Source organism: Perca fluviatilis, chromosome 5 (assembly GCF_010015445.1).
Source record: "Perca fluviatilis chromosome 5, GENO_Pfluv_1.0, whole genome shotgun sequence".
Classification (NCBI taxonomy): Eukaryota; Metazoa; Chordata; class Actinopteri; order Perciformes; family Percidae; genus Perca; species Perca fluviatilis.
In genome coordinates, this window is record NC_053116.1 from 16,709,825 (window position 1) to 16,731,565 (window position 21,741).

At 41.4% G+C, this 21,741-nt stretch overlaps 3 protein-coding genes across 7 annotated transcripts; 2 read left to right on the forward strand and 1 right to left on the reverse strand.

The window, feature by feature from the left end:
• The first annotated feature begins 153 nt into the window (after positions 1-153).
• Positions 154-8,364, forward strand: qars1 (glutaminyl-tRNA synthetase 1). Its single transcript, XM_039801226.1, has 23 exons — positions 154-342; positions 734-884; positions 2,206-2,315; positions 2,402-2,477; positions 2,564-2,628; positions 2,755-2,808; positions 3,159-3,222; positions 3,307-3,381; positions 3,526-3,611; positions 3,702-3,788; positions 3,875-3,974; positions 4,076-4,154; positions 4,240-4,479; positions 4,595-4,687; positions 4,787-4,924; positions 6,203-6,290; positions 6,389-6,535; positions 6,679-6,780; positions 6,874-6,966; positions 7,056-7,183; positions 7,269-7,335; positions 7,436-7,561; positions 7,745-8,364. The coding sequence occupies exons 1-23, from the start codon at positions 232-234 to the stop codon at positions 7,793-7,795; spliced, it is 2,331 nt and encodes a 776-aa protein (XP_039657160.1). The 5' UTR covers positions 154-231; the 3' UTR covers positions 7,796-8,364.
• Positions 8,365-9,347: 983 nt separating this feature from the next.
• Positions 9,348-16,415, forward strand: LOC120559487 (glutamine-rich protein 1-like). 2 transcript variants are annotated; one of them, XM_039801199.1, is made up of 12 exons: positions 9,348-9,593; positions 10,325-10,613; positions 10,702-10,791; positions 10,892-11,032; positions 11,186-11,965; positions 12,080-12,257; positions 12,403-12,557; positions 12,719-12,833; positions 13,476-13,584; positions 13,832-13,980; positions 14,087-14,177; positions 15,037-16,415. In XM_039801199.1, the coding sequence occupies exons 2-12, from the start codon at positions 10,359-10,361 to the stop codon at positions 15,221-15,223; spliced, it is 2,250 nt and encodes a 749-aa protein (XP_039657133.1). In that variant the 5' UTR covers positions 9,348-9,593; positions 10,325-10,358; the 3' UTR covers positions 15,224-16,415. The 2 variants fall into 2 exon arrangements, with proteins under 2 accessions (XP_039657133.1, XP_039657134.1); XM_039801200.1 differs by having other exon boundaries at positions 11,186-11,953.
• Positions 16,153-20,829, reverse strand: LOC120559488 (receptor-type tyrosine-protein phosphatase V-like). 4 transcript variants are annotated; one of them, XM_039801202.1, is made up of 12 exons: positions 20,559-20,829; positions 20,139-20,180; positions 19,927-20,022; positions 19,170-19,269; positions 18,977-19,067; positions 18,809-18,885; positions 18,560-18,694; positions 18,332-18,454; positions 18,032-18,192; positions 17,718-17,853; positions 17,118-17,179; positions 16,153-16,987 (listed from the first exon to the last, which is right to left on the reverse strand). In XM_039801202.1, the coding sequence occupies exons 3-12, from the start codon at positions 19,929-19,931 to the stop codon at positions 16,765-16,767; spliced, it is 1,113 nt and encodes a 370-aa protein (XP_039657136.1). In that variant the 5' UTR covers positions 19,932-20,022; positions 20,139-20,180; positions 20,559-20,829; the 3' UTR covers positions 16,153-16,764. The 4 variants fall into 4 exon arrangements, with proteins under 4 accessions (XP_039657136.1, XP_039657138.1, XP_039657135.1 ...); XM_039801204.1 differs by lacking the exon at positions 20,139-20,180 and having other exon boundaries at positions 16,153-16,984; XM_039801201.1 differs by lacking the exon at positions 20,139-20,180.
• Positions 20,830-21,741: the final 912 nt, after the last annotated feature.

Here is a 21,741-nt window from a genome sequence, read left to right on the forward strand (position 1 = left end):
ATGTCAACACAACTGCTGATTGGCTCTCTCGCTCTTAGTGGGCGGTGACTTCAATCAAGCTCATTCACGATTGGTCAATGCCATCCGTGCCCGCGGTTTTCTATTGGCTAATATTTTTGTACTTTTTTTTTCTTTGAGGTGTACAGGAAGTCGTCCCCTCCTCGCTCTCTCTCCGAGAAGAAAACTTGTGTGTGGCGGTGGCGTGTCTGAGTGGTTCCGATCGGTGGAAAAATGGCAGATACGGTGGCACTTTTCACTTCCATTGGGCTCAGTGAGCAGAAAGCGAAAGAAACTCTGAAAAATGAAGCGCTGAGTTCTGCCTTGAAGGACGCAATTGTTCAGGTACGACCCAACGATATGGGGAGGCTCAAGTTCCTGGAGGGACAGCTGTGAAATCAGAAATGTGACTGATATTCACTTTATTTTTGAAACTCACTTGCATCCACCCTTATTTCTTCTTTACTTTAAGTGAGCTCTAACTATGGGGTCAGAGATAACGTTACCTACCTTTGGATACGTTTCTCATAACTTTTGAGTAGTTGTGACAGGCTGGGCCACTATACTTTCATTTTCACATTCCAAAGGCTGTTTGCAGACAATCGGCCCACGGTTAAGATAAGGAAAATAGTAACACTTCCCTGTCTGACTGTAACACAGTTCATTAGCTATTGACATACACACATTTTAAAGGACAAAACGATTAATTATGGTCTTTTCTCATTGCTTTCAAAAGGCCCAACGAGTCCGTGGGGCATCAGGAGTGGACAAAGCCATGGGCACATTGCTGTACAGTATGGCATCTCGCCTTAAAGACACCAGACGCCTGGCATTCCTTTCAGACTGCATAGTTCAGTGGAAAATCACCACAGAGCTACAGCTGGCAGGTAAGTTCTGACATCTTTGACATGTTGCAAGCTGACTGATCAAGTTCATGAGATGTATTGACATTTGCACAGGTACAGGACAGTACACATACATTGGAATAATTGTGCATATCTCTCAGAGTCAACTGCATAAAAAAAGACAAAGAAAGGCAATTAAAAGAGCAGCATAAAATAATACACACTGTACAATATTAATTATAAAAAAATACACAATATTGCACAATTACTTATTTCACTAGATCATAACCAAAATGTAAACATGACATATTTTAACATTAATCTTTCAGGTAATTTTACACAATGTTCCCTGACATTAGAAAGACATTTTAAGAAGTCCATGGCATTTATTCACCCACCACTACCCACACACAACATACTGAATACCCAAATTCAGCCAGGACACAAGGTTTAAATCATTATTTCAACATTATATGCAATTCAATTTGGGAGTGTGCCAACAAAGTCTGGGATACAATACATTTGATGAATATAAAATGTGCAGTAAAAAAATGTCTCTCTCAATGCTTTCATAGCCTCTGAAGGAGGCTATGAAAGCATTGAGAGCATAGGAGAAAGCAGAATGGATGAATGCCAGCCTTGACTATCTGGACTGTCTAAATGAATGAGATAGGTTTGTGGACATGAATGACTGGAGAAAATAGGCCTGTTCGAGATGGGCCAGGTCTGCGCAGAATCGATCACGGCGATCGCTGCCCAATGCATGCCGGTTAGATTTGTGTCCGACTTGATCCCAACTTGCTGACGTCATGCACACGTGGGCAGCGATAACCTCACAAGATCAAGACGGCAGCAGGTTTGAGACGCAGGCAGCGCAGTTGCTTTTCAACGACTGCAAGACCCAGGCGGACTCAGGGCATCCTGGGATTTGGGGTTTGAATTGGAGGGATTTTAATTACTATTTGTTTGATTTAAAGGTTTATTCTGTACAGAACACATGTAATGTTAGTGTGGCTGATAGTGAGTTTAGAAGTCAGAGAGACTAAATATGTTCAGATTATGGATCATCTACAGTCTGTTGTTTATTAACATCAGCAACAGATTGCATGTAGAGCATTTTAACAGCTTCTCGGTCATAATAAAAACAACTGGAGACTGATATATGGGTCTGATAATATTTTATTAACTCAGAATCGGACCTAACTGGATGTGTTTCTGTGACTTCCTGTTCAGCCTGAAGGCTGCTGTAAACGGCTGTAAACTGTCCGACTTGACCGCGGCTTTTTTTTCACTGCCCCCTGCCCGCCTGCATGACTTCTGTGCCTTCCTGCTCCATCAATGTCTCCTCCCTCTTTTTTTGCAGCTGCACTTGAATTTGTGAAGAGTCATCCTCAGGACCCCATCAACCAGAGGGAGTTTGAAGAAGCATGTGGAGTGGGCGTGGTCATAACCCCGGAACAAATTGAGGATGGAGTAAGTGCATGAGCTTACGTTGCCCAAAAGTGTGTCTTTATTACCAGCTTTACTGGTGTGTTCAGTGACAGTGGAATGTTGTGCAGGTTGAATCGGTGATCAAGAAGCACAAGGAACAGCTGTTAAAGGAGAGGTACCACTTCAACATGGGACTGCTGATGGGTATGATGCGTAGTAAAATATGTTTGAAACCATTAAAGCTTAACAGACAGACAGAATGTCTCACTGAGCTTTTGTGTCTGTTTCAGGAGAGGCACGCTCTGCCCTTAAATGGGCTGATGGAAAGGTCGTCAAAAATGAGGTGGACATGCAGGTGTGTTTTGAAATAGAGACTATTGTTAGAAGTAGTGTGTGTGTCATTATTATTGTATATTTGCATCTGAGGTTGTTCGGTTATTCTCACTGTGTACTGTAACTAACTCTGACTTTTGTCGTAAAGGTCCTACACCTCTTAGGACCCAAGACCGAGGCTGACCTGGAAAAGAAACCTAAGGTAACACACATTATTTAAAGGAATTAGTGTGACGTTTTGGAAAATATGCTTATTCCTTTTCTTCCTGTGCCCAGCCAAGAAATGGTCCGACACATAACCTTCCCTGTTTGGACAGAGCCAGGCTAGCCGTTTCCCCTTGCTTCCCTAGTCTGTATGCTAAGCTAAGCTAACTGGCTGCTGGTTCTGTCTTCACATTTATCATGCAGATATGACGGTGTTATTGACCTTCTCATTTAACTCTCTGCAAGAAAGCAAATAACTTTTTATTTTCCAAAATGTCTAACTATTCCTTAAATCACTGCACTTAATCTTTTGGTTTCATCTGTGGTTAATGTCCAGTTGTTTTGCAGCCCCAGAAAGCTAAAGTCGCAGAGAATGAAGTAAAGGCAAAGAAAGAGGAGGTGGCAGTGAATGGTAAGCGGCAGACGAAGTAGACAGAAGGTTGAAGTGACAGGTAGTTTGTTTGTTTGGTTTTAACTTTGGCTGTTGGTTGTTTAGGTGAGGCGATGACTGGGGAGGGAAAGTCACTTATGGAGCAGCTCAGAGGAGAAGCTCTGAAGTTCCATAAACCAGGTAAGAAGGAACCACCTGAACAATTAGATGCAGTTGCATTTCTGCTTGCCGACCTTTTTTTTTCTTCACACTCCATTTAGAGCAATTTTAAAGGATTTACTTACTAAGCATGTTGATCTTTCATCCTTACTTTCCATCATACAGGAGAGAACTATAAAACTGAGGGCTATGTGGTCACACCAAAAACAATGGACTTGCTTAAAAAGCACATGGAGATCACTGGTGGACAGGTACAAACTTTATATGTGTTACTTTTGGATAACTTCAAAATGATTATGTATATTGATTTTTCCCCTTTCCTTTTACAAAATTCCTTTTAGATACGTTCTCGTTTTCCTCCTGAGCCCAACGGTATCCTTCACATTGGACACGCCAAAGCTATCAATTTTAATTTTGGTTATGCAAAGGTACGTGTCTTTCTCTCCTCTGTCACATAAGCAGTTTAATCCTCTCTGATGCAGCAGTTTTCTTTAAACCTTGTCTCTTCTTGTAGGCAAACAATGGCATTTGTTTCTTGAGGTATGATGACACAAATCCAGAGAAAGAGGAGGAGAAATACTTCACTGGTATCAAGGACATGGTGGAGTGGCTTGGTGAGTTTGACTCTGTTGATTGATGCCTTTGTGATCTGATGAAAGCTTCAGGTACGCTCCACATTCATTAAGTTTCTTATCAATATTACTGTATTCCACAGGCTACGAACCTCATGCTGTCACGCATGCATCCGACAACTTTCAGCAACTCTACGACCTCGCTGTGGATTTAATTCGCAGGTGGGTGTCCAAACCATGTGTCCATGTTGATAAATGTGCACAAGCCAGTAGATGATGTCGGATTCTTTTCTTTGTCTGCCTTCAGGGGTCATGCGTACGTGTGCCACCAGAAAGGGGAGGAACTGAAGGGCCATAACGCTCCTCCGTCCCCCTGGAGAGACCGACCCATTGAGGAGTCGCTGGTGTTGTTTGAGAGGATGAAAAAGGGGCTGTTTGCTGAGGGAGAGGCTACGCTCAGGATGAAGATGGTCATGGAGGACGGGAAGATGGACCCCGTGGCGTACCGAATCAAATACACGCCACATCATCGGACAGGGGATGAATGGTATGAGAACACAAACTGCTGTACTTTTTAAGCCAGGTATTTTCATTTTAAATACATTTGTTCACGCAACAAGCTGTGTTCTTATTTTACTCTTGTGTCTTCTGTTTCTCTGCAGGTGCATCTACCCCACGTATGACTACACCCACTGTCTGTGTGACTCCATTGAAAATATCACACACTCCCTCTGTACCAAAGAGTTTCAGGCCAGGTACTTTTCTTTCTGATCTTTGGTGATCTGTCATAGCTCGAAACACAAATGCATCGTTATGTTCACTGTCCTTTTTGGTTTCCTTTGTGTTTGTGACAGGCGTTCATCATATTACTGGCTGTGTAATGCTCTGGATGTATACTGCCCAGTTCAGTGGGAATATGGGCGCTTGAACCTCACCTACACTGTTGTGTCAAAGAGGAAAATCATCAGACTGGTAGAGGCTGGTGTTGTCAGGTAAAATAGCCATTTGTTTCTAGTCTGTTAATTATTTATTTTAACTATTTATATGACATTGTTAGGAGGATGAGTATTTGCCCTACTACTATACTATACTATACTGATACTTATTAAGCGGAATAGGTGTCAGCCAAAAGTGACCGTTCAACATTTGTCAATTATAAAACGTGTGCCTTGAACCCACGATCTTATGTTACCCTATGTAAAAATGATCACAGTGAGTTCCAGTGTTGCAGTGTGGAATACAGATTTTAAATTTTGGAAAAGCGAGCTGTCAGTAGAGAAGAAGTTGGGTCTGTGCATCCCTACCTACATACTACCCTGTTTTATATTTACTTTTTAACTAAAGCCCCTTTCAGACATGCAACTCTTTAATGTAAACGTCAGGGCTTCTGGGATAACTAGGGAGAAGTGAATAAACCACTGAAATAAAAGAATCCATACAATCTAGTAGGGCTGGGAATCACCAGAGGCCTCACGATACGATATCATCACGATGCTTATGTCACGATACGATATTATTGCGATTTTAAACATATTGCAATATTCTGCGATATATTGCAATTCATTAACTTTTTTCCAACTTCAAATTTTTCCCAATTTCAAATTATGTCTCCAAAAGGAAACTTTGTCAACATCTGTTTTATCTAAAAAGATAAATTTCTCTGTTTGTTCATCTCACTTCAATTGTATTCCTGCAAAATGGGATTGTCAAGCAGACAAACTGACCAACGCATGTATCATAAAAGATCGATACTTGGCGTCTGTGTATCGATACAGTATTGCCACAGAAAATATTGCGATACTATGCTGTATCAATTTTTTTCCCCCACCCCTACAATCTAGTGAGTAGACATCGTCCTTAAATCAATTCAATTTTGCAGCAGTTTAGGTTTACAATTTCTATAAGGTAAACATCAACTACTAAAAATAGCATGTACAAAAGGGCCTACTAACTATATTATAACTAGAGATTATTTTAATTATTTCGCACAAGCACATGACTCTTCCTGTAAATGTCCCAAGACCAATTTAATAGCAATGTTATGAATTCCATGTCTGAACAGGGCTTAAGTGTATTAAAAGCTATAACCACTTCTTGTAATAACAACACAGATGTCTTGCAACAGATAGACAAGTCAAACATCATGAGGGAATTCAAATCATATATACTTCTCACTGTGATTTGGTGTGCAGCAATTTAATCACAACAGCTGTCTTCCTGCTACATAGAATCGGTTTGGTAACTGTAGAAGGTATCTTTTCTAATTCCAGAGACTGGGACGATCCCCGACTCTTCACTCTGACTGCGCTGAGGAGAAGAGGTTTCCCAGCAGAGGCAATTAACAACTTCTGTGCACGGGTATGCAGAATCAAAGGAAGGATGAGTGGTTGGGTGGAGGACGTAGTAATTAAACGCATGAGGACGGTGCTGTAATGATATGTTGCATCTGTTGGCAGGTCGGAGTCACAGTTTCCCAGACGACGACAGAGCCCCACCTTCTGGAATCGTGTGTGAGGGACGTGTTGAACGACACTGCACCCAGAGCCATGGCTGTGTTGGAACCACTTAAAGTCACCATAACTAACCTACCTGCGAACTCAAAGGTTTGTGCATGACTTACATATGCAGACATTACACATACATGTGCTCCCTGAGGACTTGTAGTACCCTGTATATTCTGTGTTTTGCATGATATTTCAAATCACCGGTGCTGAATATTCCTGCTTTCGTCCTCTTCCTTTCTCAGTCAGAAGTACGAGTGCCAGACTTTCCTGCCAACGAGGCCAAGGGCAGCCACACCGTCCCATTTACACACACAATCTTCATTGAACAGAGTGACTTCAGAGAGGTCAGAGAGAAAAACTCAAATACCCTCACAGTATAAGTAGCATACTTTCTTTGTGCAGACGGAGGATAATGATGGACTCCTCTCCTTTTGCAGGTATTGGAAAAGGGTTACAAGCGTTTGACTCCAGAACAGCCTGTAGGTCTAAGGCACGCTGGGTATGTCATCTCTGTCCAGAAGGTCATCAAGGTAAGACTCTAGGTGTGTGTGTGTCTGTGTGTGTGTGCGTGCGTGCGTAAGTACTTCCTAGTCCAGCTGAAATCTCCTTTGTTTCTCAGGACACTCAGGGTAAAGTGGTTGAACTGGAGGTGAGCTGTTGCAATTCTGAGAATGCAGAGAAACCAAAGGCCTTTATCCACTGGGTCAGCCAGCCATTGATGTGTGAAGTGCGCCTTTATGAAAGACTGTAAGTCACAAAAACCACTCTGTCATTCACAATCGATATTCCATGTAGAAAACTCAGTTACCCAAAACATCTCACGTCTTCGTAGATTCCTGCACAAACATCCAGAGGATCCGTCTGAAGTGCCCAATGGCTTCCTGAGTGACATCAATCCTGTAAGTACCTCTGCACTCCTGTGACAGAAGGCCTGTTTAGATCAACTGACTTTTTTCTGGGCTTAGTGATTGCTTAATGTGTTTCCTTTTTGTCATTTAGAATTCCCTGCTTGTGATCAGCAGTGCCTTAGTTGATACCTCAGTAAAGGGAGCAAAGGTTTTTGACAAATTCCAGTTTGAGAGAGTCGGCTACTTCTCCCTGGACCCCGACAGCACTGCAGACAAGGTACAGTAAGATTGAACAACTTTGAAACGGTTGTGTTTATATTACAAATGCTTATTGATGTAAGCTTTCACAATATTTTAGTTCTTTGGAGAAATTATTATTATATCTACTCTGGTTTAAAAAAAAAAAAAAACATTTTTGTAATGAGCGTGAAGTGTGACTGTAATCTTTCTTTCACTGCAGCTCGTCTTCAACAGAACAGTCACCCTCAAAGAAGACCCTGGGAAGATCTAATTGACAGAGATCAAGCCGCTTCACATGAGCCCACAGATACATGTCCAAATTGTTTGCATCAATTAATGTGTAACATCAGCAAGGGCACAGACTGATCGAGTTGAGATTGACTCAGAAAAGATACCGTAATAATTACATGTCCATATTTTTTTCTAAACTGCAGTTCTCTTTCATGGATCTGTGTTGCTGAAATTGGGAAAATATAATTGTCGGCTGCGAAAACAAAATTACTGCAGTATCACTTCTCACAATCTCAACTTTGGTCACTCAGTGTAAGAGTCCTCTTGACTCATTTTTCTATATCTGCTGCAATAATATTCACTTACAGTGTTTCTTCTTTGTTGAATTGATGCAACTCTGATCATTGTTCAACAAGGATGACATGTATATTATTGTAATATTGGCTCGAAACTGGTGTTACACAGGAGATGCTCTCAAATGGAATGCATGACTTTCTTACAAAGGTGGTAGATCCTTGCCAAACCATAATGTGTTTTTTAGACTCAGAGGGGTGAACGTGTGTCATTTTGACACGTGACAAGAATAAATAATATAAAATAAAAAACCTGCAATGTCTCTTTGTTAATAATCTGAAGTTTCTGAAGCTGATATTAACATTCTCCTACCAGTGATATTTTAAATCATGATATTTTACTATTGGAATCAAACGTTTGACTTTGTTTATGATGATATTTTGGTTATGGTTATTGATCACACAATATTCAATCTAGGGGTGGGTGACTGTAATAGGTATTTTGATTACCTGAAGGTAATCACTGATTTCACTAAGAAAAGTCTAATAACTTTAGTAAATAGTACAGTGTTGCTTAACTGTAACCAAGATATGTGAGCTGTATTATGCTATAATAAAACACACAATCCCAGGCTAATAATCATGATATTAATACAACATTAGTTTCTGTGGCTGATTTGGTGTTTGTGTTAAGTAACTGCTTTTTCAATTACAGCAGCAAAACAGTGGAATTCTATCCCTACAAGTATTAGAGAGTGTATTAGTTTTAGTCACTTGAAAAGTAATGTTAAAATGTTGAAATACAGACAGATCATGTTGTCATAAAGTCTGATAATGTCTCTGAATGTATACACACTGGTCTGTCCAACAGGTGTATTTAATAATGTTATATGGAATTGTCTTTTTAATATTGTTATATATGCATTATAATCTGTAAAAGAGAAATATGTTACCAGTTTTCAGCTTTTTCCAATAAGCAATAGAAAGTTAAAATATTATTTGGTCCAAACAAGAGCAGTGTGGGAAATGCAGAACACGCTGAGATGTAGTGCGTGGGAATTAACCCTCAACTGCTCACAGCTTATTGAGCACCACCCAAATATTCTTTGGGACTACCTTAAAAGATTCAGAAGCTAGTGAACCACTAAGAGCGTCTGTCTGGCAAAACTGTGTTTTAAGGTGGACCGACATCTACCTAATCTTGACGGCTACTTTGCCTGTGTGTGTCGCCTTTAACGGACCATCCTGCAAGCGCCAGTTACCGCGATATCACAAGATGGAAATACCGCGATAGCACGACAGAGTTACAAATCGCTTGCTTATTGGTCAGAACCGGGTACTGTTGTAAGATGGCGCCCAGCGAAATATGAGTATTTGAGAAAAAGAAAAATTACAGCCGACCATTTAACGAAAATAAAGAATAAATCAGCCATAGAGAAACACCATTAGCACTTCGCGTCCCTGCTCGTTGGAAGAGGAGCACCGTTTTGAGGGCAGAGAAGCGCTTGTGGGCGGCTCGAGTCTTGGCCCGTTTAAGGAAGAGAGGTAGCTAGCTTACGCGCCTGCTAACGTTAGCTTGCTAGCTTTGGGGATACCAGAAAAATGTAGTCTGTGTAACGTTACGGACAAGAGAGTCGCCAGTTTCCGTTGCTTTCTGTTTATGTACAAACTGCTACGTAGCTGGCTATTGTGTTGTTGTTTATGCACATGGTCGCATTATTACACTTTGCCAAAAACAGCTGTAGCTAGGTATTATTTGCAAACAACGCGGCTGGTTAACGTTAGCCGTACACCTGGCTAACCTAGCTTGTTGTGTAATCAGCTGTTAGACTAGCTGTTCTTGAGCAATTCCACTATGCACATAATCGTAGCCGGATTGTTGTGCAAAACTAGCATGTTGTCATTATGCAGCACTTTCCATCGCTGTATCGGATTTGGAAAGTGGCCGCGCTTTTGTCCCTGCTCGTACACAGTCGGATAGATTTAACCCTTTCGTATTACCATATGTCTGTGGTGCCACTGGACACTGATCTGTTGGTCAGTTTGTAAACACTGTAAAGTTCCAACTGATGTCAGCGCTGCGTTTCTGTCCGTTAATTTTTACATCAATAACCATGTCGCTGTCTCCTCACCTTTCAAATGCGTTTTAGTCGTACACGTTTTGACAGGGCTATTGGAATGTTATTCATGGTTAGTCTTTGGTGATACAGATATAGAATGTACAGAAGTCTGCAACTAATTTAAAACACTACGAAATGAATGATGCCTTTCCTCAGATCCCTACTATAGAAGAAGACTCTGTCAGCAGCAATGAATAACTCCCTGGATGGTACAGGCTCCTATGAGGAGCTTGTGAGACAGAAAGCTCGGAGCATCCCTCAGCATCGCATGAAGGAGTTCCTAGAGTCTTTGGCCAGCAAAGGCCCAGATGCCCTGCAGGAGTTCAGCCAGCAGGGTGGAGATACTACAGCCACCACCACCACTATGGTATACCAACAAGAGGCTAACTGCATCTACACAGACAGCACAGAAGTGGCAGGGTCATTGTTGGAGCTGGCTTGTCCGGTAAATCAGCACACTAAATCACAAAGCAATTTGTTAAAGAGCTCTGTTCTTGAAATGAAGCTCTCTGACAGACACTTTTCTAATGCAGGTTCAGGTGCAGGTCCAGCCGCAGCAGCAACAGATACAGGAGTCTCAGCAGCAGTCTGTACAACAGAATACAGAGCAACAGATAGTGCAGGTTTGAGCTTTTTATTGTACCTTTGTGTTGTATTTATCACACATACCCTGTTCATTTTAATCCTTGGTCCACTAAATTTGGCCTATTATCTCTATTTTAGGTGCAGATCCAGGGTCAGCAGCAAGGTCAGATGCTGGGTCAGGTCCTCCAAGTACCCTCTGGCTCCCATCAACAGCTCCAAGGTGTGACTACTGCACAGCTGATTCAGCCAGGGGAACTCACCGAGGAGCAACACCAACAGGTACACACACACACACACACACACACACACACACACACACACACACACACACACACACACACACACAATCAACATCTTGGCAGAATTGCAAATTTTGTCATTAGTTAGTCTGAAATTTTTTACCAGTTATCATCTTCCTCCCATGTGTTTTAGCTACAAGCCCAGTTGGTGGCAGCTGTTGCAGGAGGACAACATATTCAAATCCAGACAGTGGGGGCCCTTTCTCCCACCCAGCAGCAGGACAATATTGAGAGGAGGGTACTGGGAACCACCGTTGCCACATCACAGGGAGCGGGTGTCCTCCAGCCAGCCAAGAAGCGTAAAGTTGACATGCCCATCACTGTATCCTATGCCCTGCCTGGCCAGCAAGTAGCAACAGTCCTCGCTATTCCTCAGGGACAGGGCCAGCAGCAAAGTTACGTGTCCTTGCGGCCGGACCTCCTAACTGTGGACAGCTCCCACCTTTACAGTGCTACAGGCACTATCACCAGTCCCACTGGGGAGACCTGGACAATCCCTGTTTATTCTGCTCCTGCTGGTTCCGGAGGCCGTGAGCAGGTCACGCACATTGCCATTCCCCAGGAGGCCTATGGAACAGTGCAGGTTACGGGGCCCAACACTACAACAATGACTACAATGCCAACACAAGTTACTGTCGAAAATGACAAGCTGAAAAGTCAAAGTCAGACAGTGCAGGCCGTTTCCAGCATAACAAGTTCCGGGGGAATGGGAGGCCAGGAAGAAGTGGTGCACACACTTGCAGCAAACACACTCTTCCCTGCCCAGCTGATGAATGGAAACATCCACATCCCAGTGGCAGTACAGGGCTACTCCAACGCTACACAGTCTCTTATCTGGGATCCACAGCAGCAGGTGCTGCACACACAGGGGCTGTCAGGGCAGGATGCACAGCAGCTGCAGGTGCTCACACAGGTGTTGCTATGTTTTGCATGCTTTTTTTTTGTGTGGCCAGATACACATATTGACATGTATTTCTTGATTGCATGAGGTAACATTGTTGGTGTGTTTTTGTTCTGTTTTGTGCAGGGTCAGACAGTGGTAGCAGAGGTAGATGGACAAGGTCAGCAACAAGTGCATGTGCAGGAGCTGCTGCTGCCTGCCACTCTGAAGCCAGAGGAGGGGCTGGAGGTGTGGCGGCTTTGGGCTCAGCAGAAAAACGCAGAGTTAGAAAAATCAGACAAAAACAAACTGGCCCCAATTGGCCGTAAGTGCATATACACAATGTTTATTATAGTGTACAATATTTTGTTGTTGATGCACATTTGTATTCCCATTATCTCTTCTCTGTCAAACCAATCACTGAATTGTGTGTGTGTGTGTGTGTGTGTGTGTGTGTGTGTGTGTTTTAGGACGCCAAGCGCTGCGTTTCCAGGAGGACTTGGTGTCATGTGCAGTAGCCGAGCTCTGCATGGGTCTCTCCTTGATGACAACAGAGGCTCGTGGGTTGGAAGGGGAGTCTTATGAGGCTGATGTTCTCTACTATGTATTTCTGTGTATACAAAAAGTAAGTTTTCACACACACACAAACACTCACACACACACACACACACACACACATACACACACACACTCTTCATTCAACGTCCATTCTATCTCTGTTGGTACTTAGTTTTGATGTGGAAACACTGTTTGACCGCAGTCATCTTTCTCCAATTTTCCCTGCAGTATCTGTTTGATAATGGTCGTGTGGATGACGTTTTCTCAGATCAGTACTACACCCGCTTCGCTCACAGTCTGCACCAGATCCTGGAGCCTTGGAGACAATCTATTCATCCGCTAGGTGTGGACAAAAGTCGTTTTCCAAATATTTAGTGTGGACTTGCAATGCGTGTTCCTCTGCAATGCGTGTTCCTCTGTAATCACCTTAACGTTTTATCAACTAATATTATCTCAGATACAGTTAGGGTTGGGTACCAAGACCCGGTGCTTATACGGCACCGGTGCCTTAACGACGGGTATCTACCGGACCGAATAGCGACGCGGATTTCGGTGCCTCATTTCGGTGCAACTTTAATGCCTGCCCTGCTCTCTGATGCTCCGAAACGGACGAGGCAACAGGAGCATCCCTGCATGTCACGCTAGTTATTCGGTTCAGGCACCGTTTTTAAAGGTATCATTTTAGCACTGTTATCGGAAAAAAATCCAAATGATACTCAACCCTAGATACAGTGCAAAATAGTAAATGCACAAACCTACCGTGTTAGTGTCACCAATTAATCTTTCTCCCCCATCCTATCTATTTGTATTTTCCTAAATAATACAGCTGCACATTGCAAGTGTATCACAGCACAGGCTAACATTGAAGTACTAAGACCATATTGCCTTTAATGGTTTTGGTATGTATAGTAGCCCATGAGTGTCAGTCTTTGAAGTTTCTTTAGCGGAAAGGTCTTCATAATCTGCTCTTGAACTCCCCTACCAGGTTATATTATCCCCAGTCATGTAACAGAGGAGATGCTGTGGGAAGGTAAACAGCTGGGAGCTCACTCTCCCTCTACGCTGCTCACAACTCTAATGTTCTTCAACACCAAGTGAGTTGAACTGGGTTAACAGTCATCACATACAGTTTTGTTGACATGCAGTCATATTGTGTGATACATACCTCTGTACATAAAAGCAAATGTTTTGCACACCAATAATTTCCAACCCACATTTCAGCAAAATACTAATCTACACAAGACACCTGCTATAGTTCTGTCTCCCCTCTGCCCCCATATAGCTATGAATCAACACTAACTGACCAAATCAGTTAATGTATATACTGTATATCTTTAACAGGTATTTCCACCTGAAGACAGTGGATCAGCATCTAAAAGTGGCCTTTTCTAAGGTGCTGAGACACACCAGGAAGAGTCCCAACAACCCCAAAGACAAGAGCACCAGCATCCGATACCTAAAGTCAACAGAGAGGTTCATAGGACAGAAAGGTAAGAGTGCACATGATTTGGATTCATGCTGTCGTGTCTGAGATGGAATCTCATTTTAAGAATAAATAACCTTGTTTAATCTGTTTTTACATATTTCTTTGTTTAGTCACAGATGACATGTACTCCGAGCAGCTTGAGGACCCAGAGAACCCACTGCGATGTCCCATCAAGCTCTATGATTTCTACCTCTTCAAATGGTAAAGCGTTTATCAGGAAACTTAACTTTAGGTGTAAACGTGGTTTTATGTAATGAAATATTAATCCAATATTTCAACAATAATGAAATGGTATTTGTCATATCGTAACTGATAAAAATGCTTCTTTGTACGACCATGTAGTGTTTTATACTCTGACCAGTGTTAGGGTTATTATTATCATTTCATGATGAGAGACAGATTTTCTCTTTAGAGTTGCTGCTGCTGCCTAAATAAAACTCTTGTTTGTGATTGACATGAGTTGTGGATTACACATTGCACTCAAGTGGTTAAACTTGTGAAAACACTGTTGCTAGGCAACTGACAAAAAAATTGATGTTTTATAATAACTTAATTTTTCTCCTCAAAATGGCTTATGATTTTTGATGATTCTGCCTCTTAACAATTTGCAGAGAAACTAACTTCTTTGGTTTAAGCTGTCTACAAAAATGCCAGCATCCTGCACAACTTGTGACAATTGACAGAAAATTACTCAACTATTTTTGATAATTGATTAATTGTTGCAGTAAACCTTTCAAACAAAAATGCCAGCCATTCACTAGTTATTGCTAGCTTATTTTTTTGCATAGTGTAGATTGGCACAACACACAAACTATCAATTGAGTATACAGTATAATTGCAAAATCCATAATGTAAATAATTGTTAGTTGTAGCCCTAATCTCAATAGGACAAATGGAACGGTGGCCACCACAGGAAATGACGGCACACTTTTCCACTGATTCTCTCACTCTCAGTTGCAGACAAAGACTACTTAATATAATTGTATTATAGGCAGAGATGGGCAAATCTGGTAAATAAGCACATCTTGAGAATATGCTAACAGTGTGTTGTCTCTGTCAGTCCGCAGAGCGCTAAAGGTCGCAATGACACCTTCTACCTGACTCCTGAACCTGTGGTGGCTCCGAACAGCCCCATCTGGTACTCTACTCAACCAATCCCAAAAGAACAGCTGGAGCAGATGCTCGCCCGCATCCTCGTCATCCGTGAAATCCAGGAATCCATTAACATGTCGGAGAGCGTGCACTAGTTGGATCGGAGGAGAACAATAAATGGACTAGACTCTTCTCTCTACACCCAGCCTTTGATTGCTCATAATTAGTCGTTTTCTATTCTCTCACACCCTCTTGTGGTCTTTAAGGGTGGCATGTATATGTTTATATTCATTATGTGTCAGCATATCTTATTCATAGACTGTACATACAACCAATACAGATAATTTGTCTTATTGAGGGCAATCTCTTAACCTGAACACCAAGTTTTGTTTTCTTATTTTTATTTGGCCAAAGGATGTAGTGTCTAATCTTCTTATTGGACCTGAACTCTAATTTAAATGTTTTAACTGTCGATTCTCCTTACCAATTGTCTGGAATTTTCCTTTCCCGTTTTGTTTGAATCTGTAATATATTTCCTATATATTTTCACTGGGGTTAGCCTGCGCTATGCTGCTTTTCATAGACATCCCTTTTTATTGCTCTACTTCCCTTCATCTGCCTTGGTCTCTGTAAAGTGTCACAGTAAACACAGTGGTACTATGACTGCATTTAGTAGCCTAACAAGGCTAAAAGCTCATTTTCAAGTTGTGTGAATTCTCCTGTTTTTGCTTTTTTATTTTTTTTTGTTTCACTCATCTGTCTTGAGCTCAGCTCCCACGTGGATACACCGAACTCTGGAGATGGCTTGCTTGTTAGTTATTGCTACTTGCTTGCTGTTGGACTGTCTCAGCAGCATTAAATTCCGTCAGGACACAGACATTGTTGCAATACAGCGACGCCACTCACCCTGCAGCTACTAGCACTTGCCACACGGTGGAGACGTGGCAGAGGGAGGGCGGAGGATGCTGACTGCTGCTGGATCCGCCTTTCTCTCTCCTGTCTTCACAAACCCTAAAACTCACCCGAAGAGGGATCTATTGTATAATACATGTTTATTACATGACAGATGAAAGACTCTTAAAAGTGGGGTTAGCCCTTTATGTTCTATAATGTATAAAACTCATAGCTCCTTCATGTACTGTAATGGGTTTCAGTCATTTAAGGAGAATGGCAGTGCCTGTGTGTTTTTGAAACATGACCTTTTTTGTACAGCCACTATACCATGTGTTGGCCTTTCTAGCAAGTATGCTATCAATTCTGCACATGCATCCTTAGAAGTGTGTGATATTAAATGATTCACAATGATTTTCACACAAAGAAAAACTAAATAAAAGTCATCTAGCAGCATCACTTCATCAATAGTGGAGGCAAACAAAGAAAAAATGTACACCCTCAGTATGTATCTGTATGCAAAGGGAGCAGCACCTTGTTCTCATAAATCTCAAAGGTAAGTGATTCATAGTAAAGGAACAGGTTTGACCTGACTGGCAGGGTACTTCCTTAATTTTTCTGCTTTGTCTCAGGTTTCTTCACCAGCATGTATGTGCATGTCCAACCACTTTTTCACCTGCAGGACATGTCATACAGTGCACACAGCATTATTTCTACAGTGTCCTACCTTAGGTGCTGTATGAGGACATGCATAATATTTTTTGTCTTGACTGTTTCTGTATTCTCAGCTTTACAGTTTGTAAGTTCAGGAAGCATGTGAGCCTGGATTAAACGGTGATGAGGAAGGCAGTAACTTCCTCAGTAGCATTCCAGGGTTCAAAATCTGCTGCAATGTGTTCTGTGGTTGGGCTGATGTAACTGTGTGCTGACGATGGCGATGTCTCCTCCCTGAATGGCCCAGGGAGCTGTGCGGTTGATCTTGACTGTGGTGGTTCATTTTTGAACTGGCTCCCTGAACTGGTGGCCTGCTGGGGAAAGAGAAGCCGCCTAATTACAAAACGTCATCTTACTTTACAATGACTAATTATACGCTGCCAGTGCCGAAACAGAATTTGGTGTGTGTTGTTGCTCACTGGGAGGTTATTTCTGTATTCTTACCGTGCTGAGGTTCCTCCACGGAGCCAGTGTAGCAGACACTGATGAACAAATATGTACTGCTCCTGAGTAAACACAAAGGAATGAGTGGTTAATGAGGATCTCATGTTTGGGATGAAATAGGAGAGCATGGTGTTCATGAGTATGGAGATAAGATTTAGTATGTATCAGTGGCATCGTAAGAAAGCAATGGAATACATGTGAGTGAATTACAGGTGTGCATTTACAGAATAATTTAACTTAATACTACAGTCTATACAGTCTATTTAACTGAATATTTAGTACATTTTATGTTTTAAATAAGCACAATTATGACACCAAGCAGTGGTGGAAAATGATTAAAGTATAATTCTGAGGTACTGTTTTTGTACTTCTGCTACGATATAGTTCACATGATTGTATGATTAACTTCCACTCAACTACATTTTTTAAGTGCATTTTGCTGCTAATACTTTTGTACTTTTACTTGAGTAACACTTTAAGCGCAGGACATTTGTTGGTAACGGAGTACCTTTTTAAAACTTTGTTTTTGCTTCCTTTACTCAAGTAAAATATCTCAATATTTCTTCCAACACTGCATGGGAGTGTCATTACTGGACTGACCAGATTTTGGACCATCCACATTCGATGTAGCCGTAGATCCTCCACAGCAGCCCGGATATCAGGCCGGATGCCCCTCGCACACAGCTGCATCAGCCACAACAACGTCACAAATGTCCCTGAACGCCCAACACCTGCACTGAAAGACACAAATAATATATAATATATAGACTTTAAACACTGTCTTGTGGACCATCTGAATGATAAACCTCTGAAAACTCTACAGGATAAATACTAAAAGGGGCACATTTGTTTTAACATAGAGTAAAGCGTTTTCCTGAAGGAGAGGGTTATGGGCTGGAGGTCAGAGGTCACACCTGCAGTGCACCACAGCCGGCCCCAGTTGTGGAATAGCTTCCAATTCCTGCCGCACATGCTCAGTGAAGGCACAGAGTGAGGATGAGTCTTTAGGGACGCCCCGGTCCGGCCAGGCAGGGTAGTAGTACTGTGTGATGATCCTGACTGTTGAACAAGCTCTCTGAAACACAAACACTTGCCTTCAATCCAAACACAAGGACTTCTTCTTTGATTGATTACTGGTGCCGTCAGTCCACAAAGAAGTCAACAGCAGCAGTTTAAAGGTACCAAAGGTGATGATGGCTGTTTGTTTTGCTCACCTGTCTGAGGTTAATGGTGGTGATAAAATAGTCTGGACCTTGTTTGCAGGTCACTGTCATCACTTGGATCAGTCCATGATTAACTGTGCCTCGTTCCAGAGGCCAATACCTATCACACAGCACCTGCACAGATAGAAACTCCCCAAAATGTCTAACAATTCCTTTAAAATAAAATGATATAATGACACACACAGACACACACACACAAACTGAGTGTGTCTTTCTCACCATGTCCTTGTGTCTCAGAGCTGTCACCATGACGATTATCCTGACGTTTTGCTCCCACACCATCCTCCAGAAGTCAGCCATGGTGTTGTGCAAAGGACCCTGGGTGCAGATGAAGTCTCTTTCTGATCCTCCACCCTGAATACAGACCCATAGTCATTAACAGATGTAGACAGACAGACAGGTGGTTAAGCAGACAGAGTAATGAAAATGACAAAATAAATTTGGTTGACGGGGTGAATGAGTTCTTACAGGCACAAAATTTGCGTTGATGTAGTCAGTGTGTGGTTGGGAGTTTTGGACTGACAGCCTGACGCGACAATGGTCATCTATAACCAGATAGAAAGCAGACAAAGAAAAGTCTCATACATTTCCACAAATACTTGCTGTAACCTGTTCTAGTACAAGTCTTGCACTTACATGGCAGTATGTAGGGGTATCTGTTCTTTTCTCTGTTGGCCTCTGAGTCCCCTGCTCGGGTGGGGAGGTTTTTGCCAACTTCATCTAGCTCCTTCACAGAGCCAAAGACATTAGCACACATGACAAACACGTTTAGCTTCACAAAATCTAATCCAAGTTCAATAAAAAAAAAAACATAAAACATACTATTTACCTCAAACTCCTGTTTAAAGCCCCTGTTGTCATTGGCTGCGAGTGCCTGGCATCGCAAAGTTAACTCCTGCAGAATTTGCGCCCTTGGGAAAGTTTGCGCCCTGTGAGACATGATTGAGTTACATTAAACCATTTTAGACCATTGATGCACTCAGAAAATATGGATAAGTTTTATTCTATATTTTTCTTTTTGTCAATTCATTCATTCTAATAAATATTCAATGTGTGGCCCAATCTTGATAGCCTATAGCTTATTTATTTGTGTTATCAAAAACACATTAATAAGCCACAGCATTGCACTGGCTGACGTGTTTCTGCATTAAAATGAACATGAGTGCTGTATTTATTTGAGGTGATCCCACATTCACTATCCAGCTGTCATATATACTCACCAGTGCACCAAATTTGCAGCTGAAAATAGTCCCCAATAAATGCATTTGAACACTTTCTAAAATCCACAGTGCCCAGCTGTTTTCGGAAATGATTTAGCCTTTTCTTTAAATGGAAGTAGACACTCAGTTGCCAGTTTATTTGGTAGCTTGCTAAAACTAATGTGACCTTTAAAAAAAATAAAAAATAAACCTTCAGTAATGAGCTCAAGGCGGAGTGCCAAAGACAGGGTAATTAGAAGATATAAAGGGGTGAAATTACCCATTATTGGTTTTGGTCTTTTCACATGATTTGTTGAAAATATAGAAAACTATCAGTGGTATCCTTTAAGCATTTTATCAGCATGCTACAAGGAATTTTGTCCTTACCTCATGTCTTTTCTTGCGGTCAACCTCGTACTTTAAATAGAAATTTATCTGGAACTTGGGATGTTGAATGATGCCTGGATCATTTCAGTGTTGGAGCTGTGAAAAAGATACCAAATCATGTCTCATAAAGTCACTTTTATAAATTTAAATCAATAAATCAATGAGTGATTGATGAAGCAAACTGAAACTGAATAGCTGAGAACAGTGTCTACCTCTTGTTTTCCCCTCCCCCTGGCTGTTAAAATGTTTTCCTCCTGAACAGAGGTATGTGACACCAGAGAAAAACACTTACAACACACAATTGTGCAGATGAGAGCGGCTGTATCACACGTTATGAAGTTAGGTGCTTTCACAAATGTACTGCATTTATGTATGCCCTGACGTAGCTGAGTTCATCTTTTTTACTGTTAAACCAATAATATTATACATTCCTATCTAACTATACTTCTCCTCCACATTATAGTAGAAAGGCATACCTAACAAGCACAGCCCAACATTCACACGGCACAATTAGTAAAACTGACTCGACGAGAAAGAAAACCTGCTCCAACAAGTTCTTAACCCCAAACACTGACAGCAGAAGTACAAAACAGAAAGTCCCAACAGCTTCAGTATGTTTTTTTCAGGATTACCTTTCCAAATGAGCCTCTGTTAAATGTTGGAGAGAAAAAGAACAGGACTACTTTATTCCAAGTCATCTTAAGGTTGTCTAGTTTTAATTATTCTCTCTCTGACCCTGTGTGTGTGTGTCTCTCTCTCTCTCTCTCAGGGGAGGAGGAAATGTGATGGGTGGAGACAGTGGGTGGAGAGAGGAATACTAAACCGCTGAGAAGGATGTCAGTATGTGATGGCCTCAGCTATTCTTTGTACATTTAGCTATTGTGCCATTCAAAGCACTTGGGAAACAAAATGTCACTGTAACTAAAGCCATGTGAGACTGGAGCTCATGATTGTTTGTATTCAAACTTAAGAGCTGACTTTACCAACAGTGGACATTTGTGTCTCGTTTAACACATATCTATGTTACGTCTTTGAAAGTGTCCCTGCTGACATGTTGCATCAGTCTGTAGCCATATACAAAATTGAGTTTAAATGGCACAAAGCTATGAATTGCAGCATGTTTAATCACTTTACATCTCCTAAATGATCAACACTTGATGATTTGGGCCAGAATTCCTGCTTTATCGATTTCATTATGACTTTACTATATATTGCTTTATGGTATTTTCAAATCCTTTAGTTTTGTTTTAATCTTGTAAATTAAACAATGTGCATCAGTGGTGATATGGATGGGAACCTTCAAATGATACAGAAAAGATACAGCTGTAAGATGATTTAACTTTGGAGCAGTCTTGTGAACATGAGATAAGATCTTTAACTGTGGGACATTTTGAATGGACATCCCTGGATTAGTGAGGGGAATCTGTGTTTTGTATAATTCATATCATTCATCATATATATATATACTGTATAGGTTACAGTGTGATACTCATGATGCTCAGTGCAAATTGTTGCTGATGTACGAGGAAATATGGTGTGTTGATGTTTGGGAGATATTTGTTTCATAAAGTAACAACTGCAGTGTCACAGTTAAATTCAGCTACATCCATTACCATTAGCACTAGAAACAGGCAGGTTTAATAATCTTCCTGAAGAGAAAACTATTTGTTTTTTATTTGACTGATTGATATAATGATCAAAGATTGATCAAATTGTATTTAAAGTGTAAAATCACCATTAAACATGGTCTCAGTGCATCAGTTATGGTATATGATAAAAACAAAATTCTTTATTTGCATTGGAATCTTATATGTT